The following is a 19,182-nucleotide window of genomic DNA, read 5'->3' on the forward strand; positions in this document are numbered from 1 at the left end:
ATATATATAGGCGGCACTCAGCTGGTAAAGCGTTGGCCTCACAGTTCTGAGGATCCGGGTTCGATCGAGGCCCTGCCTCTGTGGAATTTGCGTGTGCTCCCGGCCCCGTGTGGGTTTTCTCCAGGCACCCCGGTTTCCTCCTACCTCCCAAAAACATGCAACATAAATTGGACTCTCAAAATTGCCCTGAGGTGTAATTGTGAGTGCGGCTGTTCGTCTCCATGTGCCCTGCGATTGACAGCTGGGAAAGGCTCCAACAAGTCCACCTCCACTCCATGTATTATCCTGAATCAGATGCACCTGTGTGAGGTCGTTAGCTGCATTAAGACACCTGTCCACCCCATACAATCAGTAAGATTCAAACTTGTAACATGGCCGAGACCAAAGAGCTGTCCAAAGATACCAGAGACAAAATTATACAACTCCACACGGCTGGAAAGGGCTACAGAGAAATTGCCAAGCAGCTTGGTGAAAAAAGGTCCACTGTTGGAGCAATCATTAGAAAATGAAAGAAGCTAAACATGACAGTGAATCTCAATCAGAGTGGAGCCCCATGCAAGATATCACTTTGTGGGGTCTCAGTGATCTTTAAAAAGGTAAGGAATCAGCCCAGGAGTACTCGACAGGACTTGGTCAATGACCTGAAAAGAGCTGGGACCACCGTTTCCAAGGTGACTGTTGGTAATAAACTAAGATGTCATGGTTTGAAATCATGCATGGCACGGAAGGTTCCCCTGCTTAAACCAGCACATGTGAAGACCTGTCTTAAGTTTGCCAATGACCATTTGGATGATACAGAGGAGTCATGGGAGAAGGTTTTGTGGTCAGATGAGACCAAAATTGAACTTTTTGGTCATAATTCCACTCACCGTGTTTGAAGACGAATGGTGAGTTCCATTCCAAGAACACTATCCCTACTGCGAAGCATAGGGGAGGTAGCATCATGCTTTGGGGTTGTTTTTCTGCACATGGGACAGGACGACTGCACTGTATTAAGGAGACGATGACCGCGGGCATGTATTGAGATTTTGGGGAACAACCTTTTTCCCTCAGTCAGAGCATTGAAGATTGGTCATGGCTGGGTCTTTCAACATGACAATTACCCGAAGCACACAGCCAGGAAAACCAAGGAATGGCTCCTTAAGAAGCATATCAAGGTTCTGGCGTGGCCTAGCCTGTCTCCAGACCTAAACCCAATAGAAAATATTTGGCGGGAGCTCAAACTCAGTGGTTTTCAGCGACAGCCCAGAAACCTGTCTGATCTCGAGAAGATTTGTGTGGAGGAGTGGGCCATAATCCCTCCTGCAGTGTGTGCAAACCTCTGAACAACTACAGGAAACGTTTGACCTCTCTAAATCCAAACAAAGGCCACTGGACCAAATATTAACATTGCTTTTCTCAGGTGTTCAAATCCTTATTTGCAGCTGGATCACACAAATAAATTGTTAAAAAAAACATACATTGTGATTTCTGGATTTTTCTTTTTAGATTATCTCTCTCACAGTGGACATGCACCTACGTTGAAATTTTCAGACACCTCCATAATTTCTTAGTGAGAGAACTTGCAATATAGTAGGGTGTTCAAATACTCATTTTCTTCACTGGAGCAGGGTCCAGTTGCGCTTGATTCAATGTCCTTAAGATGTTACTGTTTTTGTTGCGAATATGGTTGCAATTTTTATAATGAAATCTAGTCAGGAAATAATTTTTTCAAATATGACATTTTCTGACTAATGTACTTATGAGTCACATAGCTTGCCTATTTGAATCATCACCAGAAGTCATTTCACTGTATTAAAAAAAATAACCACTGTATGGTGTTTACAGTATCTGTCATCTATTCTCCTATTACAGTAGTGTTCAAAATACAGTAATAGCAGTCCAATGTGACGAATCAGATTAGTCTATATTTTCAGTGTATTTTTTATTGCTTTATGTCAAACAACTTACCGTGAGGTGCAGTAGGTTCTCAGAAAACCAACACGACCCAGCATTCATTATATACACACTCTCACAATTTGTTGAAAGGGGTGTGTAAAAAAAAAAAAGTCACCCGTTGTCTTTACAAACTCAAGACTATTTTGTACAAACCTTTTTGTTTCTAGGAATGACCAATTCTTTGAATCCGTAAACTAATATATAGTTTTATGAGCACAGTTTTTATAACTGCTTCAAATCTGTGTAGCATGGCGTCAACCAACTTGTGGCACCGTTCAGCTGTTTTTCTAATCCAATATTCCTTCACATTTTACAATTCTTTTATATTTCTTGGGTTTGCTTCAGAGACATCATATTTGATGTCACCCTACAAGTTCTTGATTGGATTAAAGTCTGGGGATTGGGCTGGCCTCTCCATGACCTTAACTTTGTTGGTTTGGAACAAAATGTTTCCATGTTTACGAGTGTGTTTGGCGTTATTGTTTTGTTGAAACACCCATTTCAAAGGAATGTCCTCTTCAGCCTGAGGCAACATGACCTCTTCAATATTTTGTCATGCAAACCATTCCATGATTCCTAGTACGCGATAAATAGGCCCAACACCATGTGAGAAACATCATGATGCTTGCACCGCCATGCTTCACTGTCTTCACTGTTTACTGTGGCTTGAATTCAGAGTTTGGGGGTTGTGTCACAAACTGTCTGCGGCCCCTGGACCAGAGCTGGGGGTGTGGCAGCCTGTCAATACACTTTTTTCAATTGCGTGTTTCAGAACTAAATTCATGAAACAGTTTCTCTGTTGTTGTTTTCAGCTCCTGGCCAACATTGTGATCTATGTTTGTGCTATCACCTTGGGTGTAATGTCGTACTACATGGCAGACCGGAAGCACAGAAAGGCATTTCTTGAGGCAAGACAATCCCTCGAAGTCAAACTCAACCTGGAGGAGCAAAGCCAACAACAGGTCAGATGTCAAATTATGCAATATGTTTACAATGAAACATTACTGGTGACTTAGTGTAGTCATGAACAATATACACAGTATAGTTATGTATGGTTAAAACCAATTATTAAATTTTACTAATGAACATTCACAACGCATTTATACTGTAGCCTTTTTCATCAATGTGTCTCTGCGAGGAGGTAATGCGTTGCTCACAAGACACTTTTGGGTATTTAGCATTGTTACCTGTGTTTTTCTCTGACTGATCTTAAACAGTGATAAATGCAGGGGGCAGGGGGGCAAGTGGTCACGAGGGTCACTTGTTCTACCATATTTCAGAAAAGAATGTACAGGTTAACCAACACCTCAATTCAGTTCGATGTAATTTCTCCTGTGTCTGGGAGAATAATTTGCATACTACTTGACCCTGAAAATAAGTCTCACATAGACTAGAGTCATATAGGTGGATATAGTTCTACCAATTTATATCAGACTTAATTAGATCATCTTCAGAAATAGGATGCTGAGGCTGCTGGGAGATCTGAGCCACCAAACAATCAAGGAGTGAAGTATGTTATATTGTCTGTTACCATGACAAATGTTCTCCTAAGATTATATCAGTGAGTGGAGTATGTTTTTATTGTCTGTTGCCTTGACAAATGTCCTCTCAAGATGATATCACAGGTAATCACAGTCAACCAGATCTAATGATTGTTCAAACGTGTCTGCTCACGACGCTGAATATGCAACAGTTCCTCAATGAGAAAAATATCAGCGTGCTACGGCAACCTACCAACTAACACGACTTGGATATTTGTGAACTTTTCCTCTACCGATTCTTAAGAGGTACATAAAGCAATATGTTTTGAAGACATGAATGCAGCCCTACAGGGGTACAAGCCAATGCAATCCTTAAGCCGGTCCCAAGCCCGGATAAATGCAGAGGGTTGCATCAGAAAGGGCATCCAGCGTAAAACTGCACCAAAAAAATTTGACCGTTCATTTAAAGAATACCATAACGGATCGGTCATGGCTGGGTTAACCACGCCCGCCACTGGCACCGTTAACCTGCAGGGCGTCGGTGGAAATTCAGATACTGTCGGTCGAAGACAAAGAAAATGAGGAAAGCAGATTCACTGGCAGAAGAAGAAGAGGAATGCACAGGGGCTACTACTGAGTGTTGGAACTCTAAATGTTGGAACTATGACAGGAAATGCTCATGAGTTGGTTGACATGATGATTAGAATAAAGGTTGATATATTGTGCATCCAAGAGACCAGGTGGAAAGGTAGTAAAGCTAGTTTAGGGGCAGGGTTTAAATTATTCTACCATGGAGTAGATGGGAAGAGAAATGGAGTAGGGGTTATTTTAAAGGAAGAGCTGGCTAAGAATGTCTTTGAGGTGAAAAGAGTATCAGATCGAGTGATGAGGCTGAAATTTGAAATTGAGGATGTAATGTATAATGTGATTAGCGGCTATGCCCCACAGGTAGGATGTGACGTAGAGATGAAAGACAAATTCTGGAAGGAACTAGATGAAGTAGTTCTGAGCAACACAGACAGAGAAAGTTGTGATTGGTGCAGATTGTAATGGACATGTTGGTGAAGGAAACTGGGGCGGTGAAGAAGTGATTAGTAAGTACGGCATCTAGGTAAGGAAGTTTGAGTGACAGATGGTGGTGGACTTTGCAAAAAGGATGGAAATGGCAGTAGTGAACACTTGTTTCTAAAAGAGGCAGGAACATAGAGTGACCTACAAGAGCGCAGGTAGAAGCACCCAGGTGGATTATATTTTGAGCAGACGATGTAATCTGAAGGATATTACTGACTGTAAGGTAGTGGTAGGGGAGAGTGTAGCTCGACGGCATAGGATGGTGGGGTGCAGGATGACTCTGGTGGTGGGTTGGAAGATTAAGAAGAGAACGGTAGAGCAGAGAACCATGTGGTGGAAGCTGATAAAGGAAGAATGTTGTGCGGCCTTTCGGAAAGAGGTGAGACAGGCTCTCGATGGACAGGAGGAGCTACCGGAAGCCTGGACTACTATAGCCGTGGAGAGAGAGGCAGGAAAGTATTTGGTGTGTCTTCTGGTAGGAAAGGGGAGAAGGAGACTTGGTGGTGCAACCCGAAAATACAGGAAGTAATACAAGGAAAGAGATTAGCAAAGAAGAAGTGTGACACTGAGAGGACTGAAGAGAGGCGAAAGAAATACATTGAGATGAGACAACAGGAAGCAGAACTGGAGGTGCGAAAATTAGGCTCGCTAGAGGGACAGCCAAAGTGAGATGTTTTGGAGACAAGGATCGAGAGAGCAGACTTCGATGGTTACGACATGTCCAGAGGCGAGAGAGTAAGTAAATTGGTAGAAGGGAGCTGAGCATGGAGCTGCCAGGCAAAACAGCGAGAGGAAAACCAAAGAGATGGTTGATGGATGTTGTGAGGGAAGACATGGGGGCAGTTGGTGTTAGAGAGGATGATGCAGGAGATAGACTAAAGGTGGAAAAAGATGTCACGCTGTGGCAACCCCTAACAGGACAAGCCGAAAGGAAAAGTACAAAGAAGAAGTTTTGAAGATCTGGACACCATCAGGTTGGGTCTGATGACGAAGCTGGGATGGATCCTCTAGAATCCTTCTTGGAGTTCATGAAGACTTTTGCATCAAAGGCTGGGAAATTATGTTTGGACTGCTACACACTGCATGATGCAGTTTAACCCTATTGGACTAGAGCATCTTAAAAAGATAGAGTTGCCAAGACGCCCCTGCACATTTAGTGGATATATGGATGGACACCCTGAACAACGAGCCTGTATAGGCGATTGATCCTATATACAATATATTGCTCTTTATCAAATGAAGAAACCATAAAGAGAGATTAATAGTTAAGGAAAAAGTGTGTTGTTAAAGACGATATTTTCAAGAATCTTGCTGACTTCATTCATTTGAACATACCTAGTTTAGTACAAACTGCTCGTGTACATTTTGTTTACACTGTTTTTGTATCTAGAGGGACATTATGAATATAATGAAGTATTGATGTAAAGCACAATATTTGATACTTTACATACTATTTATATGGGGCAGTGTGGCGGCTGTGCAGTGTCTTGCGCACTGAAAACCTGAAAATGTATTTTTAGTGTGAGTGAAAGGTTTTGTGAGTTTTGATTAGCTGTAAACTGCGACTGTGTGCACCGGCTATTTTGCGGTAAAGCCAGTGGCAGACTGTTCGGTCCCTCATAAAAACAGTTGCCAAACCACGCACACTGTTTGACATTCCACACACTGTGTGTGGCAGCCTTTAGACTTTAGGAGGATTAATTCAAAGAAAAAAAATTCTGTGCTTAATGAGGAATATACATTACCTGAGTCTTTATCAAGAGGTCTTTTTTTATTTCATTGTATTTTGTTTTGCTTTTGTTCAACAGACAATGAGCATTTTAGGATAAATTGAAGAAAGGAAATTAGCAAATTCAATATTTTAGTTCCTGTATTTTGGCCATTTATATCCCCATACACCCTCGTTTATGAGTCCCAATGATCCAAGGAGCTCAGTTGTCTGGAGCTTCACTGACCTGGTAGGGTCACCCATGGCAAAAAGCTCATAGGTGAGGGATCAGACAAAGTATGGACTCCATAACCCCTATGACGAATACAAACATTGGATCTCGGTTTCCCTCACCCGGACACGGGTCACCGGGGGCCTCCTCTGGAGCCAGGCCTGGAGGTGAGGCACCCATGGGGCTCGGCCACGTGCAGCCCGAAAGGGTGACATGGGTTGCCCCTTCCCATGGGCTCACCACCTGTGAGAGGGGCCATAGTGGTCAGATTCAATGTGAGCTGGGTGGTAAGCAAAGGCAGGGACCGTGGCGATCCGATTCCCAGCTACAGAAACTATCTCTAGGGACACGGAATGTCACCTCTCTGGCAGCGAAGGAACCCGAGCTGGTGTGTGAGGTAGAGAAGTTCCGACTATATATAGCTTGACTCGCCTTCCCGCACCGCTTGGGCTCTGGTACCAGTCCTCTTGAGAGATGTTGGACTCTGTTCCACTCTGGCATTGCCCACAGTGAGAGGCGCCGAGCAGGTGTGGGTATACTTAATATCCCCCAGCTTGGCGCCTGTACGTTAGGTTTCACCGCAGTGGATGAGAGGGCAGCCCCCCTCTGCCTTCGAGTAGGGCAGTGCTTCTCAGCACGTCTTGCACATCCACTACAGTAGTTGGCAGTGGCGCTCTTGTTGTCTGTGCACAGGGAGTATTAGCTCTATGGTACAGGGCAGGGGTGCTCAATGTGTCGATCGTGATCGACCAGTCGATCGCCGAGGCAGTTTTGGTCAATCGTGAGACAGCCTGCCAAAAAAAAAGACGTCAGCCTACTATCATCAATCTCATCACTTGATTCAGGTTAGCAGATATGTCGATCGCATGCACCTAAAGTCGCGTTCTAACAAGCTGGGCTCCTATTTACAGTCTCTCGTTTGGTTTCTCCACGGCAGTCACGGGAATGCATGTGCGCCCCTTTCCCCCATCGTCGGTAGATTATCAAAGGCTGACTGCTTGAAAAGTATATCTGGGCACCCCTGGTGTAGGGTTTTTTTGTGATCGTGTCATCGGACTTGCAACCGCATGCTCTTCACTAGTGACTAGATAAGATCAGTAGGTTGGAATGACAGAGCTGTCAAATGTTATGGAACGTCCATATTTTGTTAAGAAATCGTGGGAAATTGACTCGTTACAGCCATGACACTGATTGTTACAGATTTTGGGGAAAAAAAATCTCGTTTGACATTAGCACTGCATCTACATTTAACAGCTGCTAGGTGCATGCTATTTTACTCAGTGAAAGTTGTCTTTGTGTCTGGTGTCAACCTATTGTAGTTCAAGTCACTACTCGAGCTAAAATTCTTACAATGCTTCTTGCAAGTGTCCCAAAGGGAGGACGAGGAGTTAATAGGTGAAGACGATGTCAAAGCCATGCTAATTGCTAAGCTTTCGTCGTATGCAGTTGCAAAACATCAAAACAAGTGATAAAATTCACTTGTCGCATACATGGCAGGAACAGAGTTTTTGCTGATAATAACCAACTTCAGGCATCAAAATAACAGGCCAGTTAATCTTTATAGATAAATCCATCCATTTTCTTAGCCGCTTATTCTCACAGGGGTCTTGGGAGTGCTGGAGTCTATCCCAGCTGTCATCGGGCAGGAGGCAGGGTACACCCTGAAGTGGTTGCTCGCCAATTGCAGGGCACATGGAGACAGATAACAGTCACACTAACTAGGGGCAATCTAGAGTGTCAAATTAATGTTGCATGTTTTTGGGAGGTGGCAGGAAACCGAAGTGCCTGGAGAAAACCCACACAGGCACGGAGAGAACATGCAAACTCCACACAGGCAGGGCCAAGATTTAATCCTTTAGAGCTGCTCCACCGTGCTGCCCTTTATTGATGAATATATAAACAGGGATGAGAATTTTCCGCCGATCGGCGGATTTCCGACTTTTTCAGACCAAAATGACCATTCTCCAGATAAGCACAAATCCGTTGAGAAAATTTCAGGGGGTAGGGTGTCGTGCGCCTGCCTCTCGTTGGTGGGCTCCAAGCTGCAAGTTCAGCTTAGTGCTAGCACAAGCACGACTATCATATGCCGTTCTAACTTGCTCGGTAGTGTAAATATTTGCAATTAGCGAAATAAACATGAAAACTTCTTTGCGGCAGATTACTTGTTTGGACAACACAGTTATGCAGTATAACGATCCAATCGTGTTGGTGGTTAATCGAGTTTCACCATTTCCATGTACATGTGTTCTCGGTTCTCAGAAATTGCAGTGTAACTTGTTAGTTAGCCAAGTAATGGCGCGTGGGACTTAGATAGCGCGAACTGAGCGACGGTATGTTCAAAGTTTTACGATGGCGAAAGTGTTAGAAAAAAAGGATGAAGATTGAGCGAGGGCAATTGACAAGGATGCTGGAATCAAAAACTGTTTCAGACAGGCATAGCTTGAAAGAAGTGTAACCGTGCAGATGGGACCGAAAACGGTATCAACATGTCGAACAGAACACATACAAAAAGTGGACATTCCCGGCAAAGTGGTGCACTCTGTGTTCCGATAGGAGCAAAAAATATCCAGGAGGACACTCATCTTGTACGCAGATCTAAGTTGGGAATTGGGGTCGGTACTTCGTTGGGGGAGAGCGCCAAAGAAATAGAAAAGGAACGGGCCGACACTGGTAAATACATTGAAACTAGAGCAAGTCAAAATTGTCATTGACAATGTTCTGCTAGCCATCAACAGGAATGTATCCCTGCAGTCAGTTTAAGAAATTCACATGAGGTGGTAAGGTACCTGAGTAAACCAGAAAGCTGACATATCTTAAATTATGCCTCTTGAATTTTTTAATCCAATCAATCAAAGTGCAGAATGAGTGTGTAGTGTGAAAGTTCCACCTTGGCACACGTTTATCATGGATGAAAGCACAGACAATACAGTGCATAAAAAGCGAGTTCTGTATTTTAAATACAGGGATCAAAATAATGTTCACCATAAAACTGGGAGTGTCATTCAGCTGTCAGCACACACTGCAAAAGATACTGTTCAAGCAATAATTCAACCAAGAAAAACAGACCGGCATATCGTTGTGAATTAAAAAAATATATATATGAAATACATTTGGAAGCGTCTTTAATTTTTTTTTCTTTTGTGCAGCTAAAAAAGTATGTTTGTTTTTCACATTTTTCTTGCAAGTCTGCAAAAGCACTTGAGTCAATATTCATGCTGTATGCTACCACTGAAGCAAAGTTAATGGATTGTTTATTCTTTTGTAGGAACGTCTGCTGCTCTCCATCCTTCCCAAACACATAGCTGATGAGATGCTGCAGGACATGAAGAAAGAGCCCAGTCAAAAGGAGATGCAACAGTTCAACACCATGTACATGTACAGACATGAAAATGTCAGGTAACGTAGTTACTTATAAAATTTTAAAATTCATTCTTCTGCTTTTAACAGGAGAGCTTGTTAAGTTCAACTGCTACAGCCAACATGTTCCAACTATACATTGTTTCTGTGGAAAGGAGAAGGTGTCAACAATCACTTAGGGCATACAATATAGTAATTGTGATGATGTTTCCTAATTCCAGGTTTGAGCTTATGTATACGATTAGCAGTATATACAAGTGATACCTTAACTTACGAGTGCTCCAACTTCTTTGTTCTGGATGTTTTTTTTCCCTTGACTTGTGAGCAATGACTTTGAGTTATGAGTGCGCTTCATACCCTCCTCTACCTTGGTGAAGTGAAAAAAAGGATGGAGAAATTAAGGTGGAACCTCTTAGTGGAAACCCACAAATGCATGAACAAACCAATTTTTGGTCTTAATTTTTTAGTCTTGAAGCTACAGTGAAGAAAAATATTTGAACACCCTGCCATATTGCAAGTTCTCCCACTTAGAAATCATGGAGAAGTCTGAAATTTTCACCGTCGGTGCATATCCACTGTGAGAGAAATCATCTAAAAAGAAAAATCCAAAAATAACAATGTATGTTTTTTTTAACAATTTATTTGTGTGATCCAGCTGCAAATAAGGATTTGAACACCTGAGAAAAGCAATGTTAATATTTGGTCCAATAGCCTTTGTTTGGATTTACAGAGGTCAAACATTTCCTGTAGTTGTTCAGAGGTTTGCACACACTGCAGGAGGGATTATGGCCCACTCCTCCACACAGATCTTCTCTAGATCAGACAGGTTTCTGGGCTGTCGCTGAAAACCACTGAGTTTGAGCTCTCGCCAAAGATTTTCTATTGGGTTTAGGTCTGGAGACAGGCTAGGCCACGCCAGAACCTTGATATGCTTCCTACGGAGCCATTCCTTGGTTTTCCTGGCTGTGTGCTTCGGGTAATTGTCATGTTGAAAGACCCAGCCACGACCCATCTTCAATGCTCTGACTAAAGGAAAGAGGTTGTTCCCCAGAATCTCACAATACATGGCTGCGGTCATCCTCCCCTTAATACAGTGCAGCCGTCCTGTCACATGTGCAGAAAAACACCCCCAAAGCATGACGCTACCACCCCCATGCTTCACAGTAGGGATGGTGTTCTTGGGGTGGAACTCATCATTCGTCTTCCTCCTAACACGGTTTGTGGAATTATGACCAAAAAGTTCCATTTTGGTCTCATCTGACCACAAAACTTTCTCCCATGACTCTGTATCATCCAAATGGTTATTGACAAACTTAAGACGGGCCTTGACATGTGCTGGTTTAAGCAGGGGGACCTTCTGTGCCATGCATGATTTCAAACCCTGACATCTTAGTGTATCACCTTGGAAACGGTGGTCCTAGCTCTTTTCAGATCATTGACCAAGTCCTGTCATGTAGTCCTGGACTAATTCCTCAACTTTCTAAGGATCACTGAGACCCCACGAGGTGATATTTTGCATGGGGCTCCACTCCGATTGAGATTGACCGTCATGTTTAGCTTCTTCCATTTTCTGATGATTGCTTCAACAGTGGACCTTTTTTCACCAAGCTGGTTGGCAATTTCTCCGTAGCCCTTTCCAGCCGTGTGGAGTTGTACAATTTTTTCTCTGGTGTCTTTGGACAGCTCTTCGGTCTTGGGCATGTTACAAGTCTGAGTCTTACTGATTGTATTGGGTGGACAGGTGTCTTTATGCAGCTAATGACCTCACACAGGTGCATCTGATTCAGGATAATACATGGAGGGGAGGTGGACATTTAAAGGCGGACTAACAGGTCTTTGAAGTTCAGAATCCTAGCTGATAGACAGGTGTTACAAAATACATTTGCAGCTATATCACACAAATAAATTGTGAAAAAAATCATACATCGTGATGTCTGGATTTTTTTTTTAGATTATCTCCCTCACCGTGGACATATAGCAGGTTGTTCAAATACTTGTTTTTTTCACTGTATATATTGATCGATATTTTTTCTTGTCACTCAAATGATTCACTTCTTTACAGCCAATATTTTCTTCTCCAAGATATCAAGGCTGCTAGATAGTGATGCAGTCAAATGAAAATTCTTGACCGAAACCAAAAACCAAACCTGAGGAAGCCAAGGCCGATAAGAAAACATCGAAGAAATGTTTTTGATTAATCAAACTTTTTTTGTAAGCTTTACATTAGATAAACTATGAAAGTAAAACGACCCACCATTTATCAATAGTAAAACTGTTTTTAATTATTAGTTAAATTGTGTGACACGGTGGAACAGCTGGTTAGAGCGCTGGCCCCACAGTTCTGAGGACCAGGGACAGACAACAGTCGCATTCACAGTCACACCTTGGGGAAATCCAGAGTCTCATAGCAATGCAAGTTTTTGGAATGTGTGATGAAACCGGAGTGCCTGGAGAAAACCCACACAGGCATGGGGAGAACATGCAAACTGCCACTGAACCCCGGAACTGCCACCATGCCTTGAATTTCACATTTTTAAAATCCTGCCTACAACCTTACTGCTGGATGGTATTTGTAGTATATTATGTCATACTATTTTAAAAATTCTGCATATGGTTCAATTTTATAACAATAATTTTCCTATAATTGTATTCATGAATAAATTATGGTTTCAATATTTGTAACTTGTAAATAGTGGATGCAGTTACAGCTAAATTTCTCATCTTGCATGCTTTTTTTGTATTTCCAGTATCCTCGTTTGCTGTTGAAATGATGCAAATTTCTTCATCGTGGGACTAATCAAGGTTATTTTATAAAGATTGATTATGTACTTTTAAATGATACGTACAAGTGATGTAGTAGCGCTGATGTACTAATTTGTTTTCACTCCCTGTTATAGTTATCTAGCATCGTAAATTAAAGTGGGTTTTTTTTCTATGTGTCATCACCACACGGTGTCTCGTTTGGCAGAAACCCCAAGTCAATAGCGTTATCTTTAGTTATTGAGGTATTTATGCTTATTTACATTAATTAATAATTGGTAGAGTCTTATGTTATGGGCTGTACATAAGTACAAATTGTCAACAAAGGTTTTTCACAACATTTATGCCTTTCCAAATGTTCATGAAGTTCATTGAAACCTTTTACGTGAAGATAATTTGGGTTCAAATCTCAGCCCCGCCTGTGTGGAGTTTGCATGCTCTCCCTGTGCCTCCGTGGGTTTTCTTCAGACACTCCGGTTTCCTCCCACATCCCAAAAACATGCATGGTAGGTTAAATGAGGACTCTAAATTGCCCACTAGATGTAATTTGTGTGGGAATGGTTGTTTACGTGTGCCTTGCAATTGGCTGGAAACCAGTTGAGGGTGTACTCCACCTCCTGCCCGAAGATAGTTTGAATAGGCTGCAGCACTCCTGTGACCTTTGTCAGGATAAGCGACTCAGAAAATGGATGAATGGATATCAGGTATCTTTTTGTTCATATTTACTGCTTGACTGAAACAAAACAATCTCACATTCACTAATAACTTGCATCTCATGTTTAAAGTGCCACTGACACCTAAAACATTGTCAAGGACATGGCTAAGCCACTGCCCTAGGCCGTGCCGCCTCTGGCAGCAGCTCCACACTGCGCCACATTGGACGCTAATTAGACCAGACATGTAAGCGTTGAGTGTGTCACCTTCATTTGCCAGTGCTCTGTGTGTGTTGGACACTGCATCATCATGCGTGAGGATGCAAGCGTATGGAAGTGTATTCCGGTCGTTACAGCGAGCCTGTGCCACTTATAGTCTTTTTACGTCTTGTTCATGTTTCTAAGCTTTGCCTCATAGTCATTGGACCTTGTTGCATGTTTTTGGATCTTGCCTGTAGCCTCGTGTTTTTGTGCTTCTGCTTTTTTGGACTGCTTACACATGTATAGGCTCTGCTTGAAATAAAACCATCCTCAACATTATGTCCTTATCCTGCATTTGGGTCCTGTCCCTCGCTGCGTGCTCATGATCGTATATGGACCCAGCGGTCTCTAAGCCAATTGATGCGAAGCTTCTGGCCCAGGGGAATGAAGAGTTTGCTCCCCTTCAGGTGCAGCGGGCCGAGGAGTTTGGTGCCTTCTACCGCCGTATCTAAGATCAATGGGAGTGAAGGAATGCTGAATTTTCATATCTCATGGACCGGCTTCAGCAAAGAGTAATCAACCGGCCAAGGCCCCTTGTTTTTGCTACGGCGAAACCCGGTTCGCGGCATTCACCCCTTGCTTCCGCCTCGCCGGCGACCAAGCCACAGCAGACTCTGGCCCACATCACGCTGGCGACGGAACCACAGCCGAATTTTGCCCTCACTTCGCTGGCAACTGAGCGCAAGTGCATTCTCGCTTCCGCCTCGGTAGGGACCGAACGCTAGCAGACTCTCTCTTCAGCCTCAGTGGCGACCGGGCCACAGCGGACTCTCTCCCACACCACGCTGGCGGCAGAACCACAACAGACTCACCCATGCCTCGGTGGCAACCGAGCCACAGCCGATTCTCACCCATGCCTCGGTGGCGGCACAGCCAGAGCCGACTCTCGTCCATGCCTCGGTGGCGACCGATCCCAGGCCGATTTTCGCCCATGCCTCGTGACGACCGAGCCACAACCGACTTTCGCCCACGCCTTGGTGGTAACCGACCCCAAGCCGTCTCTTGCTAATGCTTTCGTTTCGCCTGTCTCGGCAGCAACCAATCCATGGTCATGATGACGCTCACAAGGCAGTAAGGAACAATTGCATTTCACATCTGTAAGCAAAAGAGGCTTACATTGCCCCACACACTGCCTGTGTAGGCACGTCACGACTGAATATGTTGTACACACTCACGGTGTCATATCAAAACTAAAATTAAAACAACACAGCAAACAGAGTAACATAACTAGCAAATAACAAAACAAATAAAAGAATGACGCATTTAAAGTGCGTGTTTTGTGTCAATTAGTTCGTGAGTCATTCACAGGAGTCGCGGATGTGCTGGAGCCTAACCCAGGTATCTTCGGGCGAGAGGGCGGGTACACCATGAACCGGTCACCAGCCAATCGCAGTTTCAGCTTAATTACACTCCATAAAACTGGTTTATCTATTTTCAGTATCTTGTTTTTACAGAAGTTACACTTTATTAAAAATATAAAATGGTGGCGTTTATTGGGTGTTTGGAATAGATGCATGGCGTTTACATTCATTTCACTGTGGGGATTTGATTTGAGATGTCGTTTGAGTTACATGTGTGGTTACGGAACAGTTTAAACTTGTAAATCAAGGCAAAAGTGTTTTTGCAAATGGAATCCCCCAAAATGAATATTTACAGTTAATTTCAACTAGTCTACTTCCAACTGAAGTTGATTATTAGTTCGTTTATCAACTACTGCATGGTGTGCTATCAAATCTACTAGTTCAATACCCTACACGTTAATGTGTAAATATACTAATGCAATGTTTCGTATCGAATCTTGTGCAGTATTTTGTTTGCAGACATCGTGGGCTTTACCCAGCTGTCATCGTCATGCAGTGCTCAGGAGCTGGTCAAACTGCTCAATGAACTTTTTGCTCGCTTTGACAAACTAGCTGCAGTGAGTCTAAATATCAATCATTTTTTTGTACATATTGAATGTCCTGTCACTTCAGTTTTATTCTTCTCTATTTAATAAAATTCTACATTGCCTTACCAAAATTTTTTTTATTGAGTTGCCAGGATTTTCTCACCAATATTTATTTTTTTTTATTGAGATGCCAAATCCAATATTTGGCAGAATGAAATTCTTCTAACTGATTAATCACCAGATTAATTTAATATATGCAACGGATAAAATGAATTTTTTCGGTCCCTTAAAAAGATTAAGAAATTGAATTACGGGCAGAATATTTGACTATTTTACAATACTTTGTCTTATTGTATTTGTATAACGTTACAAAATTGGCCAATTTTCTTGAATGTTTGTTTGAATGTTGCTATCTTTACCTTATGTTATGTTTATCCAAAGAGGGCATAGAAAAAGTGTGAAAAACCATCCAATTTCAAAAGGGCTAACCTTGGCTAACCGATTAATCAGTCAGCCCCTATTCTTTATAACGCAACTAACCTTGTTTCTAATTTCTTTCTGTGTCCATTTTAAAGTACTGAGTTTTGAAAGTGTGTATTTTAACTTTGCATTTCTATACCTGACGTTAGTATGAGCACAAGTGCTTGCTATCAATAAAAGTAATCAGAGTAAAAGTGAATTCTTAGTAAACTATTTTATTTCTATTTTGAGGAAGTCATAGTTAAGCTAAGCTCATGCAACATAAAATATATCACTCTGTGATTAAATCCCCAACCACCTTGTCAGAAATATCACCAGTTGAGGATCAAGATCCTAGGAGACTGTTACTACTGTATTTGTGGGCTGCCAGACTACAGAGAGGACCATGCTGCCTGTTCCATCATGATGGGCCTTGCTATGGTTGAGGCCATCTCGTGAGTATACAGTAGCTGGATTTCATGTGGATTTGTTCAAATTTGATGTAGGGTGGTTTGTCCCATGCTAAGTGGGAAATTGATTACTCAGGTGGACTCATAGGTTTTTGTGTAGCTATGAAAGAAAATGCATTAATTTTAGGGATCATTTGTCATATTTGTGTATGATGATTGGCTTTTTATTGTTTCCCTCTGATGCTGGTGAGGTGAAAGTATTTAACATTAATTTAATTTCATCTACCTGTAAACAACCACTAGGTATGTGCGTGAGAAAACACAAACAGATGTTGACATGCGAGTTGGAGTCCACAGCGGTACAGTCTTGGGGGGAGTGCTTGGTCAGAAACGTTGGCAATATGATGTGTGGTCCACTGATGTCACTGTAGCCAACAAGATGGAGGCTGGAGGAATACCAGGGTAAGAACATGCATTGCTTAAGTGTATTGTATCACTGTGATTGTGTACACTGCCATTCAGGAGACCATAGGCATCTACCTAGGCCGAGTACTCCAAATTTGCACCAACCTATATCCCTCCAGAGTTAGATTTCAGACATTTTTGGCTTTGCACCAATACACCGTATGCTTGTTTAATTCTACTAATGTTAAAACTGCCTGTCTGACTGTCAAACTTGTGTATATTTCAGGAACTTAATTTGAACTTAACCACCAGGCCAAGTAAATTATAGTCACATTGTTTCCACAGAGGAAGGTGTTGTATTGTGGGGAGGTCTGTTTTACGGTTGCCATGTACTGTAAGCACCACATCACAAACATTCACTGGATGTCTGACTTTGAAAAAAAAACAAAACCTAATAGGGTTCCTTTTTTAATATTTTAAATGAAGCTCATGAAGGTACTGTAGATTTATCTCCCCTGGACTGGGAGGAGATTGAAGGTCGCGTATTTACTTTTTCAAGTATTTGGAATGTAATATTATTGTATTATTGTCTTTATGGTACCTCTATGGTTTGATTAAAAAAGATTGATGATTTTTAATTTGAAGTTCTCTACAAAGGGTGGCCACTAAAAACTCAACTGTTCGCTTGTTATTTTTAAGGAGCGTAGTTTTGAACAATTGTCTGCCTAGTTATTAGCAGTGCTCTACTTTTCCTAGTGGTTCAAAAGTTCATTAGTCAACCCTAAAGGCAGGCTACATAAACTTACCCCAAGTGGCTGAACTTTGACCCTATTCTCCCATATATCCCTGCACCACCCTCATTCCTGATTTTTGTGGGGACTAGTCGTGTCCACATCTCACAGACCACCATGGAATGTCTTCACGGAGAGTTTGAAGTTGAACCAGGGAATGGAGGTGAGCGCTGTGACTATTTGAGGGAGAGAGGACTGGAGACCTATCTAGTCGTTGTTTCCAAAGGACCTGTGGGAAAAAACGGCATCAACAGTGTAGTAAGTAGAACCTACATACATACACACATTACTGAGTGATATTCAAGTACACTACTTTCTAAAAGAATTGATGAGGCAGATTCCTATATTTTCCACTGTTTACTGAAATCATTTGTGTTTGACATCAACAAACAAAACAATTTACAACAGTAAATATGAAACAATATGTGAATATTTGGGCCTTTTCCCTATGCATTTATCAACCCCTACTCCAGTGAAGTTGGTAGGCTATGTGCAATGTACATAAAATCACAATACAGTGATTTGCAAATCCTTTTCAACCATTATTTAATTTAATACACTACAAAGACATTTAATGTGCTACTTTAAACGTATGCGTGTGTGTGTGTGCGTGTGTGTGTGTGTATGTGTGCGTGTGTGTGTGTGTGTGTGTGCGTGTGTTTGTGTGCGTGTGTGTGTGTGTACACATATTCATATATTTGTGTGTGTGTGTGCTTGGGGCGCAACTGGTTGGAGTGTTGGGCTCACAGTTCTGACAACCAGGGTTCAAGACCCGGGCCGCCTCTGTAGAGTTTGCATGTTCTCCCTGTGCCTGCATGGGTTTTCTCCGGGCGCTCCGGTTTCCTCCCACATCCCGAAAACATGCACCAATTGGAGACTCTAAATTGCCCTTAGATGGGATTGTGAGTATGAATGGTTGTTTGTTTCTACAGTATGTGCCCTGTGATTGGCTGGCAACTAGTTTAAGGTGTACCATGCTTCCTGCCCGAAGATAGCTGGGTGAAGGCTCCAACAGCCTCACGGCCCTTGTAAGTTTAAGCAGCTCAGATGTTATCTAATGTGATATTTTTACCTGTTAACTCTTTCCGGGCACGGGTTGCAAATTTGCAACAGGTTTAATATAGTCAAGAATTTTAAGTCCAGAGTATCATTTTCTTAAAGTATCGGACTTTTCTTTCTGCAAATTTTTGTCGAGAAAATTATCTGTGTGTGAAAAAACAGAAATTATGAGGCAGAGAGAAGCACAATTGAAGCCATTGCACAAGCACTGGCTATAGAGCTCGTGCACATGACGTCACCGTTTTCACAGCGCCATATTGCCAGTCAAACAGAGCTGCTTGACATTGTGGGAGACATTGAACAGACAGAATATTCCCAATGCCTGAGACCTTTTGTGCTGTTGGTTGTCACAACAGATGAGACAGATCTTCAAAGAGATCATTCTATAGTTTACCTGGAGAAAAGACGAGAAAAGATTGTTGGATTTCGGCAATTAAACGTGATGGATAGTGTCCAACCAAATACACACGCCTGTGTAGCGATCACTTGATTTCAGGTCAGAATTATTCTTCTCAATCTCAAATAACCAACAAGTATTTATAATGCCAAGTTGACTCATTTAAGAACAATACATATTTAAGAAAAAAAAAAAATCTGTCGTGGAGAGGTTTACGGGGGTTAACATGTGGCCGCAATACGCTTCTGTATACGGAGGAGACTACTCCCTGTCCTAAATTTTTTTCCCAATCATAGTTAATAAATGCGAGTT

The 19,182-nt window shown here is 42.2% G+C and overlaps 1 protein-coding gene across 2 annotated transcripts in view; it reads left to right on the forward strand.

The window, feature by feature from the left end:
• Positions 1 to 19,182, forward strand: part of adcy3a (adenylate cyclase 3a) — a 67,520-nt gene that overhangs the window by 9,280 nt on the left and 39,058 nt on the right. For both annotated transcript variants that reach the window (XM_061819512.1, XM_061819513.1), the window contains exons 3-8: positions 2,751 to 2,900; positions 9,696 to 9,826; positions 15,268 to 15,379; positions 16,136 to 16,263; positions 16,522 to 16,680; positions 17,507 to 17,672. In XM_061819512.1, coding sequence (XP_061675496.1) covers positions 2,751 to 2,900; positions 9,696 to 9,826; positions 15,268 to 15,379; positions 16,136 to 16,263; positions 16,522 to 16,680; positions 17,507 to 17,672 — 846 coding nt within the window. The remainder of the gene's footprint in view (positions 1 to 2,750; positions 2,901 to 9,695; positions 9,827 to 15,267; positions 15,380 to 16,135; positions 16,264 to 16,521; positions 16,681 to 17,506; positions 17,673 to 19,182) is intronic.

This window comes from Syngnathoides biaculeatus, chromosome 5 (assembly GCF_019802595.1).
Source record: "Syngnathoides biaculeatus isolate LvHL_M chromosome 5, ASM1980259v1, whole genome shotgun sequence".
Classification (NCBI taxonomy): domain Eukaryota; kingdom Metazoa; phylum Chordata; class Actinopteri; order Syngnathiformes; family Syngnathidae; genus Syngnathoides; species Syngnathoides biaculeatus.